Raw genomic sequence first — 13,871 nt, forward strand, 5'->3', positions numbered from 1 at the left:
CCATCAACTGTGTTTAAGTTATTTAACCAAAACAATTCCTGGAAATAAGTATGATGGTATTATATTTCAACACACTAAGGATCTCAAACCAACACAAGCAAACTAAATCCTTGTTTGCAGAGACAAACTTCCAAATAATACAAATACAAGCAAGTTTACGCTAACAAATATTTCTCTGAATTCAAAAAGAAACGGAACTCTGGAAACATGAAAGTATCTGTCCATTCGTTAGTAAAACAGAATCACACCGAACGCAACAGGTAAGACCTAAACTTCACTAATATCACAGAGAATATGTTTTAAAGAAATAATATTGCATTTAATTTTAACTAACAATCTCTACATCTTATCCGAGTTTCAAGGGACAATGCAAGGCAGCAGGGACCAGAGTACAACAATTAGTTTTCAACAGCGGGGCATTTAGAATCAATTTAACACCTAATATATAAACACGAACATTCATACATCTATATATCGATAGCACGGATAACACAAATTTCTTTGATCACACGGCGTACGATACAAATGTTTTATGTCGTTACGATTTAACAGTCTTAACAAACCGAAGGACAACGTCATCAAAAAGGAGTAAGAAATAGAAGAAATAAACTACTCTAAGAATAAATTTAATCATTATATAAAATTTTCATTGATAAGAAAAAAAATCGACTATACAAAATATAAATACAATTCATACGAGGGCAACAACTGTACAGGAACATCCATTTAATATTTCATTAGTTTTATTTATCTTTTGTACAACTCATAAAAATAATTAACACTACCGATATATTATTTATATATTTATAAATATTTATAAGCACCATCAATTTACTCAAAACAATTGATTTTTTAATACAAACAAAAATTATAAATGCCGTCCAAAAACTCCTTTGGAAGAAATAGGGAATTGAGAGTGAAAACAGTCGTTAAGGAATGTTTAGACCATGATCGGGTCTTCATCGAAGTCCTGAGACAGGGAATTGGAGGGGGGGTAGAGGGGGTTCTCCTGTCGCTTACACCGCTTCTGTCCCACAGCTCGATGCCTGGATAGGGGCTGGGCTGCAAAACAGTGTGTTCACTTAACAATCAAACAGTTATAAACACTACAATATAACTTTCTCTTACTTATCAGCACATGTGAAAATTGTTATACAATAACTTTCATAAACCTTTGAACTTTTTACACTAAATTTGTTTGCATGTGTTGTTCATTCCCCACACACAGGAGTAATGAATGGATCAGGGGTGCAGAAACCTCCTCCCTCTAAATAATTAATTAACTTTCCCTTTTCTGAGTTCCCGTACTAATGATTATTTGTAATGTACAAAGAATTTTATTGATAAGGAATATGCATTGTAAACAAGGAAATTTAATAAAATTTACATTGGTTATTTATAGAGAAAGAACGTTAATTATTGCCTAAAACAATGCACAGGGCATTTAAAAGAGACTACAATTAGATTTTGGAAGAGGATGACCGGCTAACTCAACATCATGAAAATTAGTATTAAAATCTTAAACGAAATAAAATAAAAGGATATAACATATTTTTGGATTTTAACTTAAAATGTATTACCAGATTGAAAAAAATGTAAATATATTCTCTTAAAACAGTCTTGTAGTTTTTTGTAAAATATATTTTTAGATTTTAACTTAAAATTTATTACCAGATTGAAAAAAATGTAAATGTATTCTCATAAAGCATACAGTCTTTCAGCTTTCTTGAAATGTAATTATTTATTATAGCCAAGAGTAATTCAATAGAAGTAGAATTGCAAATTAACTAATAGATAAAAAATTGTGAATACTATTTCAAATCCAGGAGCGATATAACTTTTCTTGAGACAATTGGAGACTAAGTGTTAAATACCTGAGATATTTTAGAATAATTTAAATATTGATATTAAATTACTTTGCATAGTTTACGCAATTTTATAGACCAATTAACCCTTTTAGTGCTAAGGGGTCTGGTGCATTGCCATACCCAAGAGTGCTAAGCATTTTAGTGCATAAATGCAGAGTTTTAGTAAATTCCTTACTATTTCCTTATTTGAGGCCATATCTTGTTACTTTTTCTTTTGTATTGGAGATAAATAACCAATAAACAGAAACAAATACAAAAAAGTACATTTGTACATATTTGGATTGTTATAAAAACAATTTTCTTTATAATGTAAATTTTTTTATAATTTTTTCACTTTGTCATACAATATTAGTATGTAAATAATTTTATATTATTTTTCTGATGCTACCTTTGGAAAGAGCAACTAAAACTAAACAAATTCCATATATTTTATTTTATTTTTACACAACAAGTAAGAAGTGTGGATAAAACATATAATATGTTGTCCGTGCCAAATTTTGCCCTATATGTAATGTTTGAAACGCTCAAGAGAAATGTAATACACTTACTATTATTAGCATAAATACTCTATTAACTTTAGTATTATTTATAAAAGAAGAAATTCAAGCACAGTTAACACTTTTTTTACCTAAATAATTGTTTTATTCAGTAATAAAACTATAAAAAAGGTGAAGTAACTCATCATAACCCGCAATGTTCTTATTAGACATAGTTTGTAACTTAGTAAAATATAATACACACGGAAAACACAAATGAAAAATGAAGTTACGCAATGATTTGGAATACTAATGAAGTAGTATTTCACAAATATAACACAATTTAATGGATAAAATAAGATAAAACAGAGTAAACAAAGCACAGCGTCAGTTCGCTCGCAATGTAAACATCCGAACTGACCTTCTTTTTATTTCACATCGAAGACGTTTAAACAGCTGGTCGTCGGCAATAAAATATTCAAATATCGTTACTCTATGGCTTTTGGATGATCTGTCATCGTTTGCAGCCAGTAACTGGCATAAACTGAACCAATACATATAAAAATACGCTGCGTCTACAACGTTAAAGACATCCCAATACCGCAGATGCCAATCAACAATGTGGAGGAAAGATTTATTCAGTAACTAAGTACTGAAATAAACAATGAAAGTTTTATCTCCCAAACTTTTCTGATGTGACACACCAAAGCCTCGTCACATATCGAATGAAGGCTTTGAAGAACTACTGTATAACTAAATAACTAAAAAAAGATGGCAGCCTATATTTTATTTGAGTATAAGGAGCACTCACGCTGTGTCTCCACGTCGTCCAGGCTGCCATCGTCTGTGGAGAGCAGGTCATCGTCTGATGTGGTACGAGTGAGAGAGGGTAGAGCAGACGTCAGAAGTGCCTTCTCCTTTTGGATTTCCTCAATGTGATCCATCAGCAACTCCTCCTCCTCGTCTGGCTTCTGTGGCAGTAACTCCTCAGGAGAAAATATCTGTGGAGCACACGCACAAGTTAACTGGTGCAGAATCAACAGCGAGAATACAATGAAGCAATCAACTTAAAACTTACAACCTATTTCTTATATCAAATCAAATCATTTATTGCAAACAACTTTTCAGTACAGGCATCCGTCATGTTTTTTCTTAAAGATAGTTACAGTTATTGTAATAAAACTATCCTTTTACACTAAATACTAATCAATATTAATACTAAAGTTTTGACATATAAATCATTTTCTGTAATATGAAAAAAAAACCAATATATATATATGTATATATATATATTTTCATATATATATATATATATAGCATTAATATTGTTAAAAGCAAAATAGTAACAAAAAAAAACAATTAACCAATAACAAACAACAATAAAAAAATAACAATTGAAACCTTAATGTAAAAAAGTCTCCTATGGAATATAAACAGTTTTCTGTTAGTTTACTTTTAACATATATTTTAAACGAATAAAGAGGGGGTTCTTTTATTTCTGTAGGCAAAAAGTTGAAAAAATATAATAATGCTCACCATAAAAACTTGAGTAAGACTTGCTGTAAGAAGAAAAATTGTTAATTAATTTGAAGTGATTTCTGGTTTTATTGCTGTGTATTTTTGAATAATCTCCAATTCTCTGTACATCCCCCTTCACAAATGTCGAACACCGCAAGATATAAATAGAAAGAAACTTGTCTAGTTGACATATTTGTCCTCGAGAGATTTCACAGAGCCAAAACAGACACATCTCTCTATACAGACACTTAATCAGACGAACACTACCTTTAGTTGAAACATATTGTCGCATTGACAGTTCCCAACGTAATGACCACACACATCACGGCAGTGTAGCCAACATGTCAAGAAAAAAACCCTTCCGGCCGGAGAACCTCAGTAAACTTACTTTATGTGTGTGCCTTGTAATACGACAGGCTGTTGTAATGTCTCAAGATTTTAATGTTTGAATTTTGTCATTAAAAAAATGCCTAATAAAGATAAAAACATCAAGACATGATAATACATCCATTTATTCATGTAAATAACTGATGCATTTCTTTGAAAAAATTAAATATATGACAAATTATATAGGAAACTAAAAATTAATTGTGAAAACAAATAGTTAAAATGAAAGAAGAGCAAAACTAAATATATCCCAAAAACGAGGAACCGAGCTTACCTTAGAGCTGCGCAATGATGACAGACGGTGTGTGGCCGTGTGTGCCGCAGTGTCCAGTGTATCGATGTCCGCCAGGGTCGCTCGCAACTTGCGCAACTGTTCGCTGATGATGGTTTCCACCACCTGCGTCTGGCGCGCAATGTCGTTGAGTGAGTCCTGAGCTGGCACCGCCTTGTTGGTACGCAAGATACACGGCGCAAACACGATTGCCAGGGCACTGGCATTCATCCGGTTAACATCCTCATGTGACGCCACCCTGAACATGTAAGAAAGTTTGAAATTAACAAAATATCTGGTAATAACTGTTGTCATAGCTTCCTTCTGTAGAGCCATCACAATTAATTATTAATTTTCTTAAGCATTTAGATTTAAACGTGTGAAAATCATATGGGTGGTCACAAATTAATTCTTTTAAAATGTAACAGAACTTTCACTCTTACTTATTTACATTAAAACATTAAACCAATATTTAACACTTTTATTATTTTGTGAGGCCTTTCGACATCAAAGATATCTTCTTCAGACACATCACTTTTGTCTTCTTCAGACACATCACCTTTAGATATCGAAAGGCCTCACAAAATAATATAAGTGTTAAATATTGGTTTAATGTTTTAATGTAAATAAGTTATCAGTACCAATATAAGCTCCATCTACAACATTTCACTCTTACGTTTACCAAAATAATCATAAAGAATGTACAATCGTGACTTCATAAGCTTATTGAAATTTGTTGCAAACAACAACTAAATATGCAGTTTATTGTTGAGTAAGTATTGCTTGCTGTTTTGACTTAAAAAAATATTATTTACATTTTTATACTTCCTTTATATCAGTGCTTTTTTATTTAATGTTAAGCCTATTTAGTAATGCAGAGAAAACTGCCACTTTCTGGATAAAATTTCTGATTGTAAAACTCCTATATTTTATTTATTTAGTGAGGCAAATCTATAAAATTTGGTGTGGTTGCTCATTTTAATCTTACTTTTGTATAAAGTAATCTAATAGACTTTTTATTTTGTTAATATACCTTTTATAAAAACGAAAACAAAAAAGGTTAATGTCGCCTTAAATTCATTGTATACCAAATATTGTCCACATAATGCACCTGACAAAAAACTACTGTGATTTTCGTTCTTTCACAATATTCCATCAAATCAAAAAAAGTCACTCCATCGATCTGAAACAGTTGTTTACGATTTTAAGTTTAAAAATCAAAGTTTAAATAATTTTAAAACAACATTGTGAGAAATTTTTTTTAACTTATGGTTTGATACAGATTTATTAAAGAATTGAAACCACAATCACCTCTATCAGAGACTGTATTAGAATTATGAGACAATAACAGAGGTATTTTAAAACATTGTATTTATTATCTTGTTGTTTTAATCATAAAAAGATAACTGTTTAAAAAAAATGCTAGAATTCCTAAAGCTCCTTATATAGCAATTCCTTGGAGACATATAGAGGGTATAATATAAGAGCATTTTTTACCTGACAGTATAAAAAATAATAAAACAATTCATATCTTGCAAACATCTAAAGCCAAACTAACAACAACATCTGAGTGTTACTGTTTGTAACAATTAAACAATACTCGTTAGTTACAAGTCTAATACGTTGCACGACTACCACTACCTAGTTTCAACAGAGTTTTAGATTATTCAAAACATGCTCTTTTGCTGTAAACTTACAAGAATAAATAATGAACACCATTCCTCTGAAATTAAACACATATCTGAGCAAAACGTAACAAAACTTTGAAAATAAATGTATATTATAAATAATAAATTCAGTATGACAAAAAGATTTCCATCTGTCTTTTTTTGTTTTTGTTCTCTTAGGACAAGAAGCTTATAAATTGCACTAAGTCCTGTAAGAACCTTTGCGCTGCTTCCGGAGTGACAGGATAGGCAATGGTTAGGGAGTAGGGGCCGCCTCCTTTTGAGATCCATGAGGAAGAATTAGGGCACTACATCTCAAAGTCATGTCTCCCTGGAAGAAGGGAGGCCAGCTCCGAAACAGCCTCTCCAGTCAAAGTAGGCAGGGGGTGGCACACCCTTGTTGAGGCTAACAAGAACCTCTGAGGTAAGGGAACAAACCCCACAAACTCCAACAGTCATCTCCCACAGTAGACTAGACCTATCGAATTGCCCATGAACCCCAGAATCTCAACATTTGCGGTTAGTAATGTGCCGCTACTGGACATCCATAAGGTTGCCCAGATTGAAGTGGCACATCGGTTTTTGCTGTGCCCAGTGGTGGGTTTAACTGATAGGTATAAACCAGCCAGAAGTGATCCATGCTGGGTAAATTCCATCTGTCTTGGTACGTAATAAGTTATGAACAGGAACCTTAACACTGAATGATAGAAAAATAATACATTGTCGTTAATTATTCTAAATTAGGGATGAACAAGAGTGGTTTTCTGAAATGCAAGTCAAGTTTGTTATGATTAGAATGTTCCCTATGTAAATTGTTTGAAACCTTGTTTCCTTAATTAAAAATGGGGAGAGAAGATTATTAAAAAAATATATATAACATATACAATTTACACTGAATTTATTCAAGTTAATAATAATTTCTGATAAAGAAACAAAATGTAAAGGCACAAATTATGTTATTCTGCTATAGTCACTGTGAGCGAATCTGTGATTCAGTTCAAGTGTGGGAATCACTTTGGCAGATTCTACATGTTCTCTCTGACAAAACTGATAAAAAAGGTAATAAAAACATTGTAATTGTTGTTTATGATTGTGTGGTTATTACAGGAACATAGGCCTAACAAATTAATTTCATAAAAGATTGAAAAAGCTTATTAAAATTGCATCAGATCTAATCAAAATTTCTAAATCAGGTAATAAAACAAATTTTGTTTGTGGACAATCTGAAGGTCTCTTGAGCAAACTTTATGTTATACAGGGTGTAACAAAAAGGTTAGGCTGGCTATGTATTTCCAAATTCTGTGAATGATTCTAAGCTAAAAATGAAGAATAACTTTTTTCCAATGCCTTGACGGATTTTGTTGAAACTAGTACTGTTGGAATTGCAATACAATTCTCCAAATAGTTGGTGTCTAGTACATCTTTTATAACTATACTGGTTTTTTTGTTATTTGACTTTTAAAATGTTCAACAGATGCCGTTTTGTTAATATTAAAGAAAACAACTCAATTATTTTTTTCATTTTACTCTTACATATTCAAACTGATGAGACAAATTTGGTTTCTTTAGCTTTACTAGTTTTAGAGATAATAATTTGTTAGTAAAAAATACAAAATGGCGGCTAAGCAAAGAAGGACACTGGAAAAAACTTATTCTTTATTTTTAGCTTAGAATCACATGTAAAATGTGAAAACGCATACCCAGTTTTTTTTACACCCTGTTTAATTACATTACTTCTTCAACAACCAATTACTTTTTTTGACCATTTAGCCCTAAAAGTAATGAGACTGGACGAATTTTTCTGAGTAAATGGACATGATCATTTTACCAGTGGGAGTATTTTTAGATAATTGATTTTTAAGAAAGAAAAAACAACAATGTTAGTTTTTATGCCTATTTATCCAGTGTCATGAAAATTTTGCCTAAATTTTTCCAGATCACAACAAGTCAAAGCGTTGTAAATGAAAATTATTACCTTGAAATATATTGACTTTGCTGTGCAGATTCATCTTCAGTCAAACAATAAATAATGTTAACCTGTGGTTACAGTCCAACATTTCAGGTTGACTCACCACAACAAGACAAAATATCTCAAGATTGTAATTACGTAAACTGGGCGAAAATAAAAAAAGCCACTTCTGACCATCCTCCATTAAATTAATATTAAAATTAAAAACAGCATTAAAATTTAATTAACAGAACTTAAACTGTGACGGGTTAAGGCTAACCTGGCTAAATGGAAAATTAGCCTCTCCATGAGGTCAAAATTAGGCTTGGGTAGTTTTTTGAGAATGGCAAATAGAGTGGAGACACGATCCTCTGTCAGGTTGGCAGCTCTGAGGAAGTCCTCGTAGCAGTCAAACGTCAGCAGTGGCTCGGGCATGTCGCGGAAGAAACTCTTCAGCACGCTCGCCAGAACATGCACCTGTCATCAGCAACAGAAGTTATAAAATAAGGTAAGCTCATTAATTATGATGCATGCAATAGTAACAGTCAAGCACTGTTAACATTTAAAACGTATGTAGAGTGATAAAGTACAGCCCCTGACTAATTTTTATAAAACTGCAGATATATAAGGGAAACTTAGGAAATATTTTTAAGTATGTAAAAAGGACCTGAAGTTTGGCAAATCTAAAATGCTGGGGGATGATGCTTTCTATCAATGAGCACTCCAAAAACAAAATATCTTTTTGTAATAAATCATCAGAAAGAAAAATTCAAACGATTTGACACAAACAAATCATAATTTCAATTTAGGAAACTCATAAGTTTTATTAAATATTTAGCAAACATTAAAACCATTATTTAAAGCATTTCAAGATAAAAATTCTGGGCAACCCTCTTTAAACTTGCTTGATCTCCAAATGAGTCATTGTAACTTCGTTTTCTTTTATCTATTGTAACTTACACTTCTTTACTAACCCGTAAAGGAAAAAAATACTTTCCTCTTCATAAAAATTAAAAGTTGTTAACACTTTAAAGTTTTCCTTAGATCATGAAACATATTTGTCAGATATCAGTTTTAGAGAACAAAGTCAACTATAATGACTAATGAAATCTGCACAACATAAATTAAATTCAGTATTGTGTAGGAAAGATAACCATCCCACAATCTTTGATCCTAGATTATATGAAACAAAAGACGTGGGACAAATCATCAGTGAAAACCCACAGGTGTTTTTCCATGAACACTGGGAAAGGAGTCAGAAGGCTACAAGAGCTTAACATCTGAAATAGTTGTAAATAAAAGGATCTTCATGACTTAGCATATATCTTACGCTAACATTCCACAGCTACAGACTTGGCCTGTAGGAGTATCTACAACCACCAATATATACGCGATTAGTGCGCACCTGGTGGAAACATTCCTTACTTTCAGAATAGCCCTCATATTTGTTGGCTGCAAAGTTAGTGATGTTTGTTGGGATAACAGTTTTAAAACCAGTGTTTATGCAGTAAGAAACATTTATTCCAGTTCTTGGAATTGCTATAAATTGACAGAACTTGGTGCCAGAAGCGACCTGATTATATCCATTACTCTTATAACTTGGGTATTTATAAAAATTAATTTTTCTGAAAAACTTTCTGCCAGAAACACACAAGGCATTGCTAAGGCCTATTTGAGTTCTGCATGAAAAGTAATGGAAAAATAAAGAGTTATTATACATTGTTATCTTGTTACCATGTTTTAATTTATCTTGTTGTTCATGCAAAGGAATAGTCAATTCCAAGTATAAGTAACTTAAGAGTTTACGTAGACCGGTTGATATCCATGAATGTGTGTCCGGAAATGACAGTGATAATACCAATGTGCAAAGGTTAAAGTTTACAGAACTGATATCACTAAAATTAAAGATAAACTACTCACAAGGAGAGTATGTCCAATGAGTCATCAACAGAGTGGGTTAATCAATTCACCAAATTATCTGTTTCGATTGACAAACACAAACGTATCTCCTTCATTTCCAGGAAGGAGAAAAAAAGCAATATTTAGTGAGTGTGGTGTGCTATTTTACACTAAAAGGATCACCCAAACTATACATAGTTAGGCTAAAATATATCCCTCGAAGCATCTATCAGATATTCTAAACTGCATTGGTTTTTGCTGGTTTTACAGAGTTCCTTTATAAATTTTATAAAAAATCTTATATATGGCATATAATATACATACAGTATTATAATACAATTTTTCCTTTTAATCCTTTTACTGCCGGCCATTTTTTTATTGTACCAGTCAAAATTGCCAAGGAGGAAAATCACTGTTGTGCATTCATTTACAAAAAATGCTGTATCTTTTTTATTTTTCATTAGATTTGCATGAATTTTTATTTTATTTACTCGTATTTAAATGCTGTTTTTTAAATAATAAAAAGACATTTTAATTTGAAACAAACACATTATTTATTTTTAAAAATGATATAAATAAAAAATAAATAAAAAAATAAAAATTGTGTTTGGCATCTGATAATTTATTTTTAAAATTATACTAAAATTATGAGCATGATATCATTATAAACTAGAGCAATTGTTTAGAACATATACCAAATTTGAAGGTGCTACCTTGAAACATAACTGCACTATGAGGATTTTCCCAAAACTGGTAGGCCTCCTCTAGGCCTACCAGTGGAATTTGAAGGTAAACTTATCTGTGCCACATCCCCCTCACTATCTAATAACTCCTCATTATCTGATGGTAATATACAGTCAGGATCGTCATCAGTGTCATCCACATCACTTTGATTGTCATCAATAGCCCTAACAATAATATCAGACTCGTTCTCGGCATCTGAATCTGACAAATTCTGAAGGAAATCGTCACTTAGTTCGTCTTGCACTTACTTATTGTTCCCTCACTCACAGGAGAGTTAGATGTAACTCTTTTACTCATTTTATCCTTGATCAACAAAAGTAACACTTCAAAAAACTTTCGATAACATTGTAAACAACAACAATGAACAAAGATTTCAGTAACATAATCCGATCATCTGGTTTTGACAGCTGTCTAGGTAGTTCGTCAATTCTAGTCAAAGACGACAAAAATAGAAATCCAATGTTCTTCAAATGGCTTCTTTCATTATCCTTTGCTCCTAAACAACCAAAATACCGAATATTTTGGCATTTGAACATAACAGTAGCCAGTAACGATAAAAAAAAACAGACGTCCGACATATCGGACGTTGGCGTTTTCGGCAAAAATGCCGACGTCCGATATGTCGGACGTCGGCAGTAAAAGGGTTAAGAATCAGGGAATAAAGCTACACGATTCTGAAGTAAAAATAAAATATGTATATATTTTTTACAGCATTTATTGTTTGACATAAAAAATATTAACCCATTGCGGATCGTATTGTTTTGGCGCGCGGGCACGAATTAATTTACGGCAACGGCCGCACGAACAGCAATGGTGCGCCACATCGTATCGCTCACTACTGTATACTAGAAAATTAAGCTGTGAAGATGCGAAAAATGAAATAAAGTGTAGGAAATGGTAATAAAGACCTATGATGATAAAAACTTGAAAACAGTGGAAGAAACGATTACCGTATTACGATCAAAGAAGTCGCTGATGATGTTGGTATATCATTTGGCTTATGCCATGAAATTTTTGAAATGTGTGGCAGCAAAATTTGTTCCAAAATTTTTGAATTTTGAACATAAACGGAGGAGAATGGAAGTTGCTATGGGATCACTAAATGAAGTCAACAACGATACAGAATTACTGAAACGTGGATTAACTATATGATGTCGAAACTACGACTCAATCATCCTAGTGGAGGTATTCTGGATCCCCAAGACCGAAAAAGTGCAGTTGAAAATAAAGGTTATGCTCACTGCTTTCTTCAATTTTAACCCGCCAGTGGACGCATGGTGGTCTTTTAGACCGCACACGATCTATTTTGTTTTTATTGCTCTTATCCGTTGCCCTTGTACTTTCTCCTTTACTGCACTTGTTGGGGTAGGTCTACAGAACAATGGTGTAGGGGTGGGGACGTCCCAGGGGCAGTATTGCTTTCTCTCTCTCTGTTCCTAGAAGTAAGGCGCGTCTTTTCCACCCCATGAGTCCACTCGCGTTTTTAGTACGTGTCGGTCATTTCCACCGCATGCGTCCATTCGTGTAGTGGTATTTAAAATCTTTATAATGAATTCCGCTGAGGAAGAACGGCTTAGGTGCTTGATTGATAGTGTGGAAAAAGAAGAAAGGGATAGATATCGTAATTTTAGAAGAGACCAGTTGGCTGCGCGTAGACAATTTGTATTCTGAAAATGAACAGAATGAGGATTTTACAGTTTTGGATGAAGAAAACGAAGTTGATTGTGTAGAAACAGTTTTTTTGAAAATACAGACAGTGAAGTGGAAATGAATGAAGAAATCCCAGTACAATCAATCATCTGAAGTACAACCGAGAGAAGAAACCCAGCGTGCAGGATTGCCAGAAGGAGATCAAATTAACACTCCTGTAGAACCTTAGGTAAGCACATGAAATTTAATTTGAAGTATACAATAATCTAATAGGCAATGATGTTGCATTAAATGGCTTTTTTTGAAATAAAACAGCATAATAATGAGTTTTAATTTTAATATTTTTAAAGTTATTTGAATCAATGAATTATTTTACATTATTGCACGTAATAAATGTGTTACAAATTTAAGGCTTGTAAAATTAGTAAGATAAATAAATTAAATATTATGAATTGATAATTTCAAAGTAAATTTAGGCAAAAATGTACGAATGTAAAGATGTTTTCTAAACCCATTGTTTCAAACTAAGTGAAAATTATTGTTTACTGATCTGTCATGCGTACATAATGAAACAAGAGGTCCACTTTGACTAGGTAAAGATAACTTGTTACACGGTAGAATGAATCACCTAACACAAGTGCCTGAATAAACTATGAAATAATATTAAAAATTTAACTAGGAAATTAAATTAGGTGTGTTATTTTCAGGCTGTAGCTGGACCAAGCAGGCAGTTCCAAATGGATGTTGATGTTGATCCAGTGGATATTCCTCAAGAAACAGCGCGAGGGCCACGGCGAACATCACGTGTTCGAGGTCGGCGTCAGTCAACGAGCAGAGGACGAGGTAGAGGAGTGGCAGCGGATTTTGAACTACCGGGATTTTCACACGACGGACAGAGGTATTTATCAAAGGATTCCTACATTGAATGGGAAAAAGACCTTACAAATATTCCTGCACGACGTGGTCGCATCAGACAACAAAACATTATTACAAGAACTGCCCTGGACCAAAGGGTCAATCACGAAACGTAACTTCCCCCTTAGAATCTTTTCAGTTATTTTTTCCAGATGATGAACTTGAAAAAATTGTAGGTTATACAAACCAATGGATTGATGCTGCAAGAGAGACATTAGTTCAAGAGCGAGATGCCCGTGGTTACAAATCTAACCGAAATAAAAGCGTTGATTGGCATTCTTTTTTTTGCTGGGGTTTGCAAATCCTCCCACCCAGAACATTTTAGATTTGTGGGCTGAAGATGGCACAGGTATAGATTTTTTTAGATGTGCAATGAGCAGTAAAAGATTCAGATTTTTACTTAGAGCTTTACGTTTTGATGACAATGAGGATCGTGATCAGCGTGTAAAGGTAGACAAATTGGCAAAAATACGTCCTATTCTAGATCCTTTTGTTTAGAGATGCAAAAGTGCATACTCACCTAGTGAA

The 13,871-nt window shown here is 32.9% G+C and overlaps 1 protein-coding gene across 1 annotated transcript in view; it reads right to left on the reverse strand.

The window, feature by feature from the left end:
* Positions 1 to 610: 610 nt before the first annotated feature.
* The window catches only part of LOC124365723 (unconventional myosin-IXa-like), a 115,411-nt gene continuing 102,150 nt past the window's right edge, over positions 611 to 13,871 (reverse strand). Inside the window, 4 exon segments of the mRNA XM_046821707.1 lie at positions 611 to 1,062; positions 3,156 to 3,345; positions 4,524 to 4,779; positions 8,416 to 8,612. Coding sequence (XP_046677663.1) covers positions 941 to 1,062; positions 3,156 to 3,345; positions 4,524 to 4,779; positions 8,416 to 8,612 — 765 coding nt within the window. The 3' untranslated portion in view covers positions 611 to 940.

The sequence above is a fragment of the Homalodisca vitripennis genome, chromosome 7 (genome assembly GCF_021130785.1).
Source record: "Homalodisca vitripennis isolate AUS2020 chromosome 7, UT_GWSS_2.1, whole genome shotgun sequence".
NCBI classification, from domain to species: Eukaryota; Metazoa; Arthropoda; class Insecta; order Hemiptera; family Cicadellidae; genus Homalodisca; species Homalodisca vitripennis.